Raw genomic sequence first — 14,197 nt, forward strand, 5'->3', positions numbered from 1 at the left:
ACATCAATGCTCCTAATCTCATTATTAGATTGTGACTTTAGCCTGGATTTCACAGACAGGATCACAAATGCCTGATGCCATATTTACAGAAGTATTTTTGTGGTTTTTGTGAATGATGAAAACACAGGCCGTTTTGAAGCAGTCGTATTTGGTTTTATTTAATAGACTTCTAAATGCTTTTATTTCTTGTTTACATAAGTTTGTCATAACAACTCCAGGTAAAATGTACACAATGCATTGTACAGCATGAATCACATACACACAAGTGTCAGGTCTAGTGAGAACATGGGAGGGTGATTTCCAAAAGCATCATGTGGTGGTTCTTCATATGATATAATCTCTGTTTTAGCTAACAGTTAATGTACAATCCCTTGTCATCCATATCAACATATTTGTGAAACACAGCGCTATGAAATATTGCCACTTTTTATGATTATGCAGAACATTTTATAAATGACATTGCACTGTGACGTGAATGCATGGAATGGTCTGATGAGCACTAAAAGTAACATTATAGGACACCTTTTGTGTTTTGGGTTACAACTTTTTTTTATATAGTACAGGTGTATCATATACAGTATGTGTCTGTTTATTTTAGGCAGGACAATAGATAAAATTCACCTGGATGTATTTTACCTGGATAATGACATACTGTCATACTGTAATCTTTATCGACATGTATCGCATAACAAAACAATAAAAACGAAGGGCGAAAACTATCACATACAATAAACACAGAACATAGCTCAGAGATACCTGATATAGTCCACAGGCACTTTCTGGTGATGGACACTATTGAGTGCTATCTATTTTAAGTGCTACGAAAGTAAGCGGTCTCTATAAAATACTGCTTTCAAAGAATACATTTATTTGAAATTATACAAACGACTGTTTATAAAAAATAAAGAATTACTAAAGGCGGGTGGAGAGTTTTAGTATTGCAAATGGTACTTTCACTTTCCTCTGATACACACTTGGTGGAGATGCATAACCATTTCAGTGGATATTTTGATGCAAGGGCAGAGGCTTTTATTTATGGACGCTTTGGCACATTCCAGGGAATTGAATCAAGAATCAATCCACTTGTTTACTTTCCTTCGTTGAATTGTTTTAGATGCTCGCTGATTGATGCTTAGACGCCCTTTGGATGCCAAGCACAAATCGTCTGGGTTATATTAGAAACAGGTGATAAATGTCTTGTATTTTCAATCCATCTCTCAGAACACATCAGAAAAACAATCCATTTAGCATTCTAGGAAAATATAGCCATATTTTGAATATAATTCATATCAGTACGCAGGTGCCTGAGAAGCATCAATCACTCAGATTTTCTACGATATTGTCACCACTTGATGTTTGCTAACCTATCTGCTCTGCATTAAGATGCAAGCGTGGGATAGACACAACCGGATTGCCGAGATACAGAGATCTGATCTTGATCTTGTCAGGTTCTCTCAAGTAGGCTAATCTCAGAGAAAACATCAGTGAAGTGCCCCATGAGGAAAACTCTGAACCTATAAAGCGCATTAAACGCTAGCATGCTAGCACCTTCAGAAGCCAACGATTTTCTGCACAGTGTGATTTAATAGAAAGCACTACGTCGGGGAGATGCACGCTACTCAAGCGTTACAAAACGTGATGTCGACAACCTTCCTGCCAAAAAAGCAATGTATAGATCCACTGATCTATACATTAACCCATTGTAAATCAGTCCGTGACTGCCACAAAAGTAATGGACCTGATGGAAAGTTTTGTTGGTGACATGCTGGTCAACTTACTACTGCATCTTTAAGGTAATGCTACATTGTCAACCAGCTACCAACCACCTAAAATCCATCTGCCATTTCCAGAACATATCTACAGTATCAGTTTAGGATGGCTATTCAAACTATAGATGTAAAATTCTTATTCAATTCAAATATTTGATGAAATCAAATCAAACAGTGATTTCCTGTAGATATATCATTGATAGCAATATTACTGCATTACTGAGTGCAGTAAAGCACGGTCAGTCCCAGAATGGAAAGGAGCTCCACGGAAGGGATGCCGAGCAGAACAGAGCCCCGAGAGAGTAAGCCGACTGTGGGGAAGAGAGACTGAAACCTTCAGGGGTAATTACCAGCTGCCTGACAGGAATGTCTCACTAATGCCTCTCATGTTTATTCCAGAGCCTGGCAGTAAGCACATTAGGAATGCAACGAAAGACAGTCCATTAGGTGTTGTGTGTGTGTGTGGATTCCCTCTACGTTGGTTCCCTAATGTCTATTTACTAGCGTAATATCCCAGTGGATGGAAAGAAAACAGGAAGAAGTGAACTATTTTTAGTACTTCTGGCTTTGGGTCGAATGTTTGCATTGTTTAGACCTCTCGTGATTTATTTTAAAAAAGTAATTCAATTGCGTTGATTGCTACAATACTTCTGTATTGAAATCACACTTCACCTTTAATGCAAGTATTTAATATGTGTCTATTTTTCTGCTGAATTGGCGACAGGTCTGCCCTGTAATTCATCTAGTCCAGGCCAAGGACAGTGGGGTGAAACGGCTCTCTTTCACATTCTTGTAACATGAATATGAGTGCTTCCAGCACTGGACTGCTGAGACGGCTGTGTGATTCAAACCACATTACAGCATCTGATGCACATGTCTGTTCCTCAGCATTTATGGAATGAATCATTTAGCAAAGAAACAGCCTGAGAAAAAAACGTGGTGACAAAAAAACAAGAGAGAGAATGAATCATTACAAACTAAAGTGGGAGTCAATGAATGAATGAATGATAAGAGGGAAAAGGTTTATAAAATGTAGTGGAGGAATCCTAATTGGCCCCACATCTGGAATTGGCCCTGTATTTATTCCTGATTGGCCAATGAGTCCCAGGAACATTTCCTATCCAGTCAGGTCTTATAAATCAGTATAATTACTGAATCATAGTTTATATGATAGCCTTTGTACTTAAAGATACACATTTGCAACAGCATTTCGTAGTAATAAGTGGTACTTTAATTTTAAGAAAAACATTAAAATATGTTATTAAAATATGTTTTTTGTTTAGTATTTTTGTTTAGTAGATCATTAGGGCAAAATTATTGGCTCAGTGATTTTGAGTATATAGGAATACTAATGTAATAGGAATACTATAAGAATTGTTAAATGGAATGTGAATTTGGAAATTCCTTATAATGGCCATCTCTATTCAGGACAAATGATCACACACTTTAACGCTTCCAGCCTGAATACCAAACGTCGGTTACCTCTGGATGGTCTGAAAATGGTTGTGGAGCTCAGTATTTTGTTCTCCTTTGTAATGATCCCAGTGTTAGTCAGCGTTTTAGTTCTCAGTTCGGTTCTTCTCTCTGTTTTTATTTTATTTTTAAAGAGCCTACACTCACGAAAAGAAACCTACACTAGCATGAGCAGAGGAAGGCATGAAACATGACACGCTATGTGCGTGTGTTTTTATAAAGAAGTGGCTGTCGCAGAGAGTGTGAAAGGGAGAAAAGGAACCAGAGCTATGTATAGATCTGAGTCATTACTTTAGTAAAGGTCAGCAAAATGTCACAGGCGCGAGATGTTGCCCATAAACGCTGACCTGAGATCAGTTGCTTTCAAACAGCAGTTCCGCGCTAACTGCATAACGCGCCCACTCTCTAAGTTTTAAAACACACATGGAAAGAGCTGAATGAAAAAGTTCTGATTAAATAAAAGGCATTGATGTTAAAGACATAATCTATTAATACTTCAAAGATAAGGCAAAAACAAAATCCTTATTAAATCAAGCAAAAGGCCCCGGGTGGAGGAATCATGGTGCAGTTGCTAAATTACGTGATATCCGTGAAACTCGTGACGGCCGTCTCTACATCCTCTCTTAAGCCAAAGAGATCCAGAGTTCGTGTCACTGGGTCACGGTGAAACATTTGCGAAACCCCGTAGACTTTAAACATTCAAGTTCGTGGTTGCTGAGGTTTGAACTGGGCTTCGGTATACATTACACTGCAAACTCGCTTTGGGGTTGCTATGTTTATGAAGTGCTAGCTACTTTAGGCCAGACTGTTGAAGACATCTCCATTGGTGCAGATGACCCGGCCTGTCAAAGAATTGTCTGTGCTGGGTTCAAAAAAGTCTTGGCCTCCCTGGCCGAACACCCATTATGGCTTCGCTCCTCCTTTCTCCTCCTGCTGTCATTTCCTCCACTCCAACCTCTCGTCCCACCTTCATCATTGGTCACGTGACTTTCTGTTCCTCACCAGTTAGGCCTGAGGTGGAGGAGTGTCAGGCTGAACCCCTCCGTCCACTCGCACCACTAGAGAAAGAAAGAGAAAGAAAATATTAGTAGCGGCATACCCATGACTGTACTTGTACTTGTTGTTTTTGGGTTCAGGGGTGGTGTTAGATGCTCCAAAATATATTTTATAAAACCATAAATGTTTATCAAAATATTTCTAGTTTTACAAAAGCAGAAAATTGAATGTGTCTAATCGGACGCATACGTCAAACAACCACATACGGTGCATTCAAGCTACAGTATATGTTTAGCAGTATTGCTCTACCATCTGAGCTACAGGAACACATGCTATCAATTTAATAAATTGATAACTATTTAATAGAATCCTTTTAATTATTTAGTCTTTGAATGGCCACATGAAGCAGGCAATATAGAAACAAGGCCTATATATTCCTGGACATATTAATTCTTAGCCGTGATGTGCATTAATCTGACAATTTAAAGAGAAATCTCTCTCTCTCTCTCTCTGCCTCTCTCTCTCTCTCTCTGTCTCTCTCTCTCTCTCTCTCTCTTTCTCTCTCTCTCCCTCTCTCTCTTCTCTCTCTCTCTCTCTCTCTCTCTCTCTCTCTCTCGAAATTAAAGGGCCAAGTCCAAATGGTCCTCTAAATACATACAGCTTTCATTTTTAGGCAGTTTGAGGCAAACAGGCTCCCACTGCGCTCCCTGATCCCCTCTGCCTGCCCTAACCATTTAACTGCAATCACTACTACATTCAGCCGGAGACACAAATGCCTCATTTTCCCACTAACCCTTCAATCTGTTGTCAATTGTGAGGTGCCATGGAAACAGTTCCGGAATGCTGCAAGTAGGCTTTGAGTTCTGAGGTACCGTTTTGTGTCTGGACCAATTCAGAGCTATGCCATTTGTGCAAAAAACAACTTCTCTGTCTTGTCAATGACATCATTGCCTATAAAGAAGATTCACTAAAGATCCTTTGGGAAAACAGAGTGTACTGCGTAATTAGCACAATTTAGTCCAAAATTGCACGTATTTGCTCGTAGAGGTCAGAGGTGCCAAGAGCAGTCAATTGAAAAGCTGGGACTTAAATCCAATGCAGTAGACTGAATTTGTCTTAATGTTAAATGCACAAAGCAGTCTTGTCTATATCTGCCTCTCTCTGCCTATCTGTCTGTCTGTCTCTATCTGTCTGTCTGTCTATCCATGTCTGTTTATGTCTGTCTGTCTGTTTGTATATGTGTACCTAGCTGGTGTGTACCCCCCAAAATTAAAACATTTTTCGCTCCTTTTCTTGTTTTCATCTTATATATATGACATTCGGAGTTGCTTTCTTTTTCTTTCACCTGTGTTTTTTTTTAAATCAATATATGTGTTTGTTAAACCTTCATATGAATAAAAATAAAGTTGTCATCCGAAGTCGGGGGGGGGGGGGGGGGGGGGGGCGGATGGTCGGTGGCTGGGCAAAAAAAAAAAGCACAAAGCACTCTAAAAATTCTGGGTTGTTTTAACCCATTGTTGGGTAGAATATAGACAAACAGACATTTAAATTTACCTATGTTGGGTTGTTTTAACCCAAAAAGCTGGGTTGTTTCAACTCATAGGGCCAGATTAACTAACAGCTTGCGCCAGCGCAAACCATATTTTTCTCGTTAAATAACGACTGTCAGGATTAATTAAAGATGTGCAGTGGTTAATTAGAGCTAAAAAGGTGTGGTCTAGTTATTTTTGCGACACCTTAATTAATACATTTAATAAAACATAAACATTTAAATAAAACATTTTTAAATCTAATTGTGATTACGTGTGATTAGGTTAATTAAAAATGTATATTAAAACGTATTTAGTTCATATGTAATTCATATTTTATGACACATATCCGGTACACGCTTAAAAAATTTGGGGTAATGAGCATAGGTAAGTATAGCTTTTGCAGGCAGCCAATAAATGTACAAAAATGAACATACAAATTTCAATACCAAGACTTCATGTTTTACACAGTGTTGTACTCGAGACCAGCTCATTCGAGTCTGAGTCAAGACCGAGTCCAGAGAGGGTCAGTCCGAGTCAAGAACAAGACCAAAAAAGGTTGAATCCGAGTCAAGGCCGAGTCCACATAAAGTTGGGTCTGAGAAAATTATGTGTAGTTCCACTCTGTGTTTTAGTGCCTTATTGTCTTATTACCACCAGTCACTGCGCACAAAAAATCACCAATCACTATTCGTGTCAATTTTACATCAGTTTAAAGAAACAGTAATATATATTTTAAAAGGGACTCATATGGACTCGAGAATAAGTCCGATTCCAAATGTATTCGAGTACTAGTCGAGACCGAGTCAAAATGCTCACGAGTCCATGACAAGACCAAGACCATTAAAATATGGTCTCGAGACCGAGTCCAAGGGTGAGTCCGAGTCTCGAGTACTACAACACTGGTTTTACGGATCAAAACAACAACAACAACAACACCTCAAATTCAAGTTTGTGAACGTTATTAACACATATGATGCGGGGTCCAAACGCAGAATTTTGCTTCATTAGGTAAGGCAATGGCTTTTTGTTATTATTGGCTGCCATGTCAAATCACCCATACACTATGTCTGCTTCACTTTCTAAACGTATAGCTTTTTCTTTTTTTAAAAAATAAATGTATGGGGAGCATTTATGCTTGAAGGTTGTTGCTACATGGCAGGAGGCACTTTGGAGGTTTTGGAAAAAAATATTTAAATTTGGTTTCACATTGTAAGATTCTGTAGGGACAGACCGCGTTACGTCATAAATGTGAGAGCACAGCCTGAATGAAAACCTGCAATGCATGTCCCGCCTCCAGGCGTTTCTCATAGGTCCACTGAACTAAAACTGACATTGATGAGCTTGACACTGCGTTTAAAGCACGATGCTGCAAAAGACGTCAATCTAACTCATGTTTATAAAGAAAAACAATGAAATTGATGCGAAGTGGAATCCAAAAAACACGTTCTGTGTCAGTGACTTCTTAGCCTTACCCTGAAGTTGATTCATCCCCTGCCTATGCTTATAGATTCCTATTAGAAGTGTCATTGTAAATATAATTTTCCTTTCTTTTATATCAGGGGTCCTTTTGGACTGGGGGGTGCTGAGGTGCTGTTTGAACAAAGTGCTGAAAATCCTCCTTTGCGAAATGTTCGCCTGCCCATTTAATCTTAATAATTAATGGTAAACGAACTTGGCTTGCTGTTCTTGAAGGCACTTCAAACCTTAGGTTGGGCCCCAAGTTTAAGTCACAGAAGAAGAAAAAATTATCAGTGGAGGAGATGAGAAGGAGGAGGGATGCCAGAAAAATTGCGGCTGGGCACGGAGGCACGAAGGCTCCAGTTTACCATACACTCTAAAAACAAACGGTGCTATATAGCACCAAAAGTGGTTCTTTGCCCGTAATCATAGAAGCACCGTTTTTAGTGTTTAGTAGCTATTACGTAGCTATACGAATTATTTTCAGGACGTTTTTGCGGTGTTTGGGGACCTCTGTTTTATATTAACCTAGGGAGTTAAACTTATTGTCTGTGGTAATCGAGAGCATCTAGCAGATGTTGTTGGTAGCTTTACAGCAAAAAAAATGCTTTTGTCTCATGAGAAGGGATTATCAGCAGGTCTGATCTCTCAGGTTCTGCTTATAAGTTTGTGGTGGCACATGTGGCATAGTGTATGTGATCCCTTTTGAGAAATAGTGCACACTGTACATGGAAACGCTACGTTCTTGTGTCCCCCGAGAAGCGTCCTACATTTAAGTATGCTTGGTGGGGTATGTGGTATTTTGAAATCACATTCTCTGGGTCTGCAGAGGATAGTTCTGATCATGCGACTGTGTTGTACTGTAGCACACAGCAGAGAGAAACAGATGGAGAAGAGAGCATGTGCGTGTAAGAAAGTGTGCGTAGGCAATAGCAAACATCATTTTAACATTATCTGCTGATACGCTTATACAGTAAGGGGTCCAACAATAATCTGCACACAATAAGGCACCCAAACAATAGACAATAGACTGTCTCTGACTCATTAATTGTTTTGTAATGTAAAAGAAACACCCACATACAGAAAGAGCTTTAACTGTACCAATGTGAATTGTAAAAAAGAAATGTATCTTAAAGGGATAGGTCACTTTAAAATAAAAATACTGTCATCATTTACTCATTCTTATGTTGTTCTAAACCTGTATGAATTTCTTTTTTCTGATGAACACAAAAGAAGATATTTTGAGAAATGATGGTAAACACACAGCAGATAGTGACCATTGACTTCCATAGTAGGAAAAAATATTTTGGAAGTATTGTGATAAATGATGAAGAAAATATTTTGATAAATGATGGTTAGCACAGTTGACGGTATTCATTAAATTCCATCATATTTTTTATTCCTACTATGGAAGTCAATGGTCACTATCTGCTGTGTGTTTACCATCATTTCTAAAAATATATTTTTTGATGAACACAAAAGAAAATAAATTCATACAGGTTTAGAACAACATGAGGATGAGTAAATAATGACGGAATAAAAAAATGTACATTTTGTTATCACCTACTGGTTGTTGTGTCAAAAAAAGTATTAATTTCCTTTAAAATGTCTTTATTTGTGTTTCATACATAAAAGTCATGGGTTTAGAATAAGGATGCGTAAATAATGAAAGCAAAAAGTTGTTTTTTTGTGACCTATTCCTTTAAGAGAAGAGCTCTTTAGCGTACAGGGCTTGAAACTAAAATGTGCTGACAGAAGAGGAAATGGGGGATTTAGATGGAAACAAATTTTGTAAAGTATATTTGTATAAGAAATAGAGCATGAAAAATTGCCATTGTTGTTTGCAGACACGCGCTTAAAAGCACGAAAAGAATCAATATTGAGTTTTAAACATGTATACACACATAGTTTAACTCATTTTTATATGATTTTTACATTTTTAACACAATTTCTGATAAACGTTAGACAGTGTGGAGAAAGAAAGAGAAACTGCCAGATGTGCAGTAAAATGTAGGCCAGTAAGACCACAAGTCCCTAAACCATAGACTATATTAAATATTAAATACCCTTCACATCCTTTAAATGTACTCATCCATTCATCCATCCATCAACCCACCCGCTAGAACTGAATCTTGTGAAGGAGAGATACCAGAAAAGGACAAAGATAGAGAAAAGAAAGAAATATTGATATTTCAGAGCTAACTGTATACTGCAATCTGCACTGGGACATTTGCAAGGCACTGACACAGCAGATTTACCCAAACTAATAGAATTCTTTGTCATTCTTAATTGACAGCATCATACACCAGAGACCAGGTTAACTAAACACAAAAAAGAAAGGAAGTGCTGATTTTACAGGCTTATATTTACTGGTCTCTTGGGTGCTCCAACAAGTTGTCCCATTAGTGGCCCAGCTATCTGTTCTTAAAGAAAACAAACACACCATTTTTTGAACACACCACATGGGTCATCTGGAAGTATTAATGGCTTCCGGCGGTAGCAGCAGCAGCGAACTTTGAGGCTGATGCTTATTAAAAGCTTGTTGGTACATCAGAAAAGCAGTCGGTGGTGCTCCTGTAGGTCTGGGCCTGCGATTCTTCCTACAACACCTGCTAATGAGCCATTCTGGCTGTCAGACTGTCCGACCAGCGCATGTTACTCATGCGGTACAGTTGCATACTGCACACAACACTGGCTGTATGAAAAATTGTTTGGCTTCTATACAGTAGATGTGGAAGTAGTTTGTGAATTAAGTTGTTTATTTAGGCACCTGAATGTTTTAATAAGCATTTGAAATAAACTAAACACTCAATTTGTCAATGCTTGTCAATGGAAGTTTCTTACTGGGACCATACAGCCCAAAAAAGTGAATTTATAACATCAGTGTTTTCTATAAAACAGACTGATCTTGTTGTGCACTTATTGATGTCAGTTGCTGTCAGTCGAGTATCGCTAAATCAACTTTTTTCAGACAAATCTGTCTCTAGATAACACATGAAAACAAAATGAACTCTGGTTAGTCACTTTACATGTTGACAGTCCTTTCTAAATCGGTATTTCTTGGCCAGAATTGGTTGCAGTTGGAACCAGACTGATGTCTTGTAATCAACTGTCTGGCTAAGTAGGACTACATAATGAGCCTTTCCTAAATGATTTGGAATTATCAATGAAAATTACATTTTACGTCATTTACTTGGAGACACATGCTGTAATGGAGAACCGAAGCACAGAGCATTGATCGGTGTGTGTGGACACCGAGGAGAGACGAGGAGAGCACTGATGTGTTTTGATCTGGCGCCTATGTGTTTACAATATCCATGTGTGAGAAAAAAGGAGAAGAGTCTGCCAGAAAGACCCGATGGAACAATAACACCTGTTCAGGCTGACATTGTTGAATTGTGTGTGTGTGTGTGTGTGTGTTTTATACTGAAAGCATCTGCTGCTACGGTCCTGTGGGACATCAAGCAGACACTGGAGAGCAAGTGAATGTTGATGAAAAAATACAGAGCGTAGAAATGGACTTTAGAGAAAAGGCATGTGGATGAATCATTGTGTTACAGTAATATGTTCTTGCATCAATGGAGTAAAAAATTTAATTGTAAAGGTATCAAGAATCTAATGAGAATTGCTATTGAGATTATAAAGAATTGTGATGATGACAGTTTGGAGCAGAAATCAGCTAAATTAGTAATTTGAAAACTGCAATGATTTGTTTCTTGCAAGGATTGTTGCTCAAACCTTTGCACATTTTAGCTTGGTTTCAGATGAGCTTTAATCTGCATTCAAGAAACCTATCCAGACAGGACTATTACAGTGAGGTAACTTAATGCCCTTGGCCCAAAGAAACATTTACAATAAATGCAAATGAAATTGCTGCTATTTATTTATTCATTAAGAATGTGCTTTTATCCAAAGTGATTCGTTTGGGCACATGCTCATTCTCCCCCTCCCCTCTCTCTATCTCTCTCAAACACAGACACACACATTTCTGACCTCTTTAATATTGGATAAATTATAGATTATATTAACCTCCATTTGTATAGTCTACGCAGGTTGCATGTTCTGTGTTTATTTTCAGTATCTGTAAGGCTCATGGTTCATCTTTGCATTATGCAGCATATTCTGCTTACTTACAGGAAGAGATCATACTGTATGACCAGCATGTAAAGCAACCAACTATAATCTGTTTTGTTTAATGTAGCATTTAGAGATTGGAAGCTTTAGATTCTCAGTGAACTGACTGTGGATGCTGCTCTGCTGCTGTGCATATACGACGTGTAGTGTACGTAAATGGCATTAGTTTGGGATTTTTTTATATAATTTTATACAAGCAGTGTTTTATACATTCAGTGCTTTTCAATCCTATACTGCATATGCGCCGTGAAGATTTTTGACATCCTGCACTCTACACCATGTTAGGTCACTTTGTTGTTCAGCTTTGGTAGCATCCTGTCTCCTCTCATAGCATCAGTCCATGCAAGGGTAGTACAGGACTATATTGACTGTCTCGTGGCTTTTAAATATTATTGAAAAGCGCACTTGTGATTTTGAAGGTTTCTCAGGAATTCGTGGTTTACATTAAGGGTTTTTGCGAGGGTGCATGTAACTTCTCGACTCGAGAGTTCGTTTTAAGATCTGAGTGATAAGACAGGTCAGCACCTAACCTTACATGGTAATGCAAAGTAAATAAGATTGAGTCGTAAAGAAAGACATGAGAGTTAATGGGAAAGGATGAGAGAGATGCCAAAGATCTAGGTGAGATATGAAATGTTTATGAGTTGGTGTGGCGAGACAAATTCTCCGCCATGTTGGCTTTTAATAAAAACTATGTACTATTAAAGAGAGGGAAATATATGGCATCGCTTTTCTTTTTTAGTGATGAGCAGTGTTGTGGGTTACGCATTACAAGTGACGTGCATTATGTAATAATATTAATTTTCTAAAGTAACGAGTAAAGTAATGTAAATGTACACATTAGTATTTGACTTACTTTTTTTTAAAGGAACAGTTTGAGTCAGATTGCAGGCCCGAGCTTGACCTTTTAGCAATGGAAATACTGTATGCAATTTCTAAATGCAGAATTTCTCAGTCATAAAAACACCTGCAAGGCCTGAAAGAGATCAAGCCTCAGCCAAGTAAGGAAAAAGTAACGCAAAAGTAACTTTAAAGTCATGTAAGTATTACTTTCCATGAAAAGTAACTAAGTAACGCAATTAGTTACTTTTTTGTGGAGTAACTTAATATTGTAATGGATTACTTTTAAAAGTAAATTTCCCCAACACTGGTGATGAGGAATTTATATATGTAGTGTTTTTGCATATACTGTATGTACTGTTTAAGGTTACCGATCTGCTCCGCCGCATGGAGCTGTGTGTGGGCCTGCGCCTGTGTCTGCGTCTGTGCCTGCTGCTCCTGCAGACTCTGGCTGTCCACTGAGATCCCGCTGTCACTGTGCAGCTTCTCTCCCTCTGGAGATGGCGTCTGATTGGCCGTCGCTGCGCGATTATTAGCCGCCTGTTTATTTTGCTTGCAGCTGTTCCACCTGTGAGGAGCACGCAGATGGATGCGCAGGCAGCGGAAATGAAAACAAAGAAAATCATCATCAGTCTCATTAACATAACCTGTCACAGAAACACATATACTGATCGAACATGAATATTTCATTATTATATTAACATTTTCTATTATTATATTATAGACGATATATAAAATCATACTGTATTAATAATATCAATCTCTGTTTCATTACAGCCCTTTTGGTATTGTAAGTCTAAATTGTGTGTGCCTGGGTGACTGTGTGTAAACAAGGCCTGAATATTTCAGCACCTCTCACAGTCCTTAAGCATTTGTGATCTCTTAAGTCTTTCAATCTTTCTATTTCTATCTTTCTAGAGTTTTTTATCACTGACCTCTTAAAAATAATGTACGCCAGCAGGCCAACCACAACCGCGGCCAGGATTGAACAGTAGATGGGGATCAGGTTCTCGTTGAGCCCTCTGCCGATGAAGTGAGGGTTGCTGGTTTTGGGTGTTGTGGTGTCCCCTCCAGGGCTGGGGCCCCATAAAATATCCAGATCAGTTAAATAGGGGTTCAGCTCACTTGAGGAAGGGGTGGGGGGAACATAGGTGGGAGTGTATGGATCTATGAAAGAGAAAGAATGGGACAGTCACATATATGTAAGGTTTTTTGTTTCTTTTAAACATTTCTTCGAGGTTCTCCAGGTTCATGAGTTTGTTTCTCAGATCCGTTTGGTCTCAGACTTTTGGTGTACATAAATCAAAAATGCAAATAGAATAATCAACTAAACCTAATGAGTCACGAAGCTTCCATTGACCAATAGCTGTCTGAAGGGTGTTATATGATATATTGCCCTCCACACCCACAAAAGGCACTATTTGTCTTTTTATCTGTCTTCCTCTCTTTATTGATTCAATGCATAATTTATACAGATGCACCCCCAAACCTGTACACACACACACACACACACACACACACACACACACACACAGACGTGCACGCAAGGACTATTGTATATTTTGGAACTCAGATAAATTCTGTGGGTTTTATAGTAACATTATGATATTTTCTGTCCACTATCCCCCACACAAATCTGTTGACATGATTGGATTTACAGCAGAACCTAATATGGGTCATTTTGAGGCTCACAAATATTGTTTTACTATAGTTTTTTGGACATATATAAGCTAAACCTCTACACACACACATGCACTCTCGAAAACATTTCACTTTTCTCAAGAAAAGGTTCCAGGGTGTTACAAAGCTTATTCAAATCTTTCATGGCTGTGAAACTGGTGGTGACAGGTTAGATCTGACTCAACAGGGGTCTTAGATTTACCGTGACTATAGAAAATTCAGCATATTCTTCTGAACTTTTCCAGAACGTGTGTGTGTGTGTGTGATCGGTCATGTTTGAATAATCAAGTCATAATGAAAGTGATTTAGGCATGA

General features: G+C 38.5%; 1 protein-coding gene across 1 annotated transcript in view; it reads right to left on the bottom strand.

Moving 5' to 3' along the window:
* Nucleotides 1-558: 558 nt before the first annotated feature.
* Nucleotides 559-14,197, bottom strand: part of ngfra (nerve growth factor receptor a (TNFR superfamily, member 16)) — a 36,659-nt gene continuing 23,020 nt past the window's right edge. Inside the window, exons 4-6 of the mRNA XM_065277719.2 lie at nucleotides 13,138-13,369; nucleotides 12,574-12,770; nucleotides 559-4,300 (exon numbers count right to left, since the gene is read on the bottom strand). Coding sequence (XP_065133791.2) covers nucleotides 4,248-4,300; nucleotides 12,574-12,770; nucleotides 13,138-13,369 — 482 coding nt within the window. The 3' untranslated portion in view covers nucleotides 559-4,247. The remainder of the gene's footprint in view (nucleotides 4,301-12,573; nucleotides 12,771-13,137; nucleotides 13,370-14,197) is intronic.

The sequence above is a fragment of the Paramisgurnus dabryanus genome, chromosome 3 (genome assembly GCF_030506205.2).
Source record: "Paramisgurnus dabryanus chromosome 3, PD_genome_1.1, whole genome shotgun sequence".
Taxonomy (NCBI): Eukaryota; Metazoa; Chordata; class Actinopteri; order Cypriniformes; family Cobitidae; genus Paramisgurnus; species Paramisgurnus dabryanus.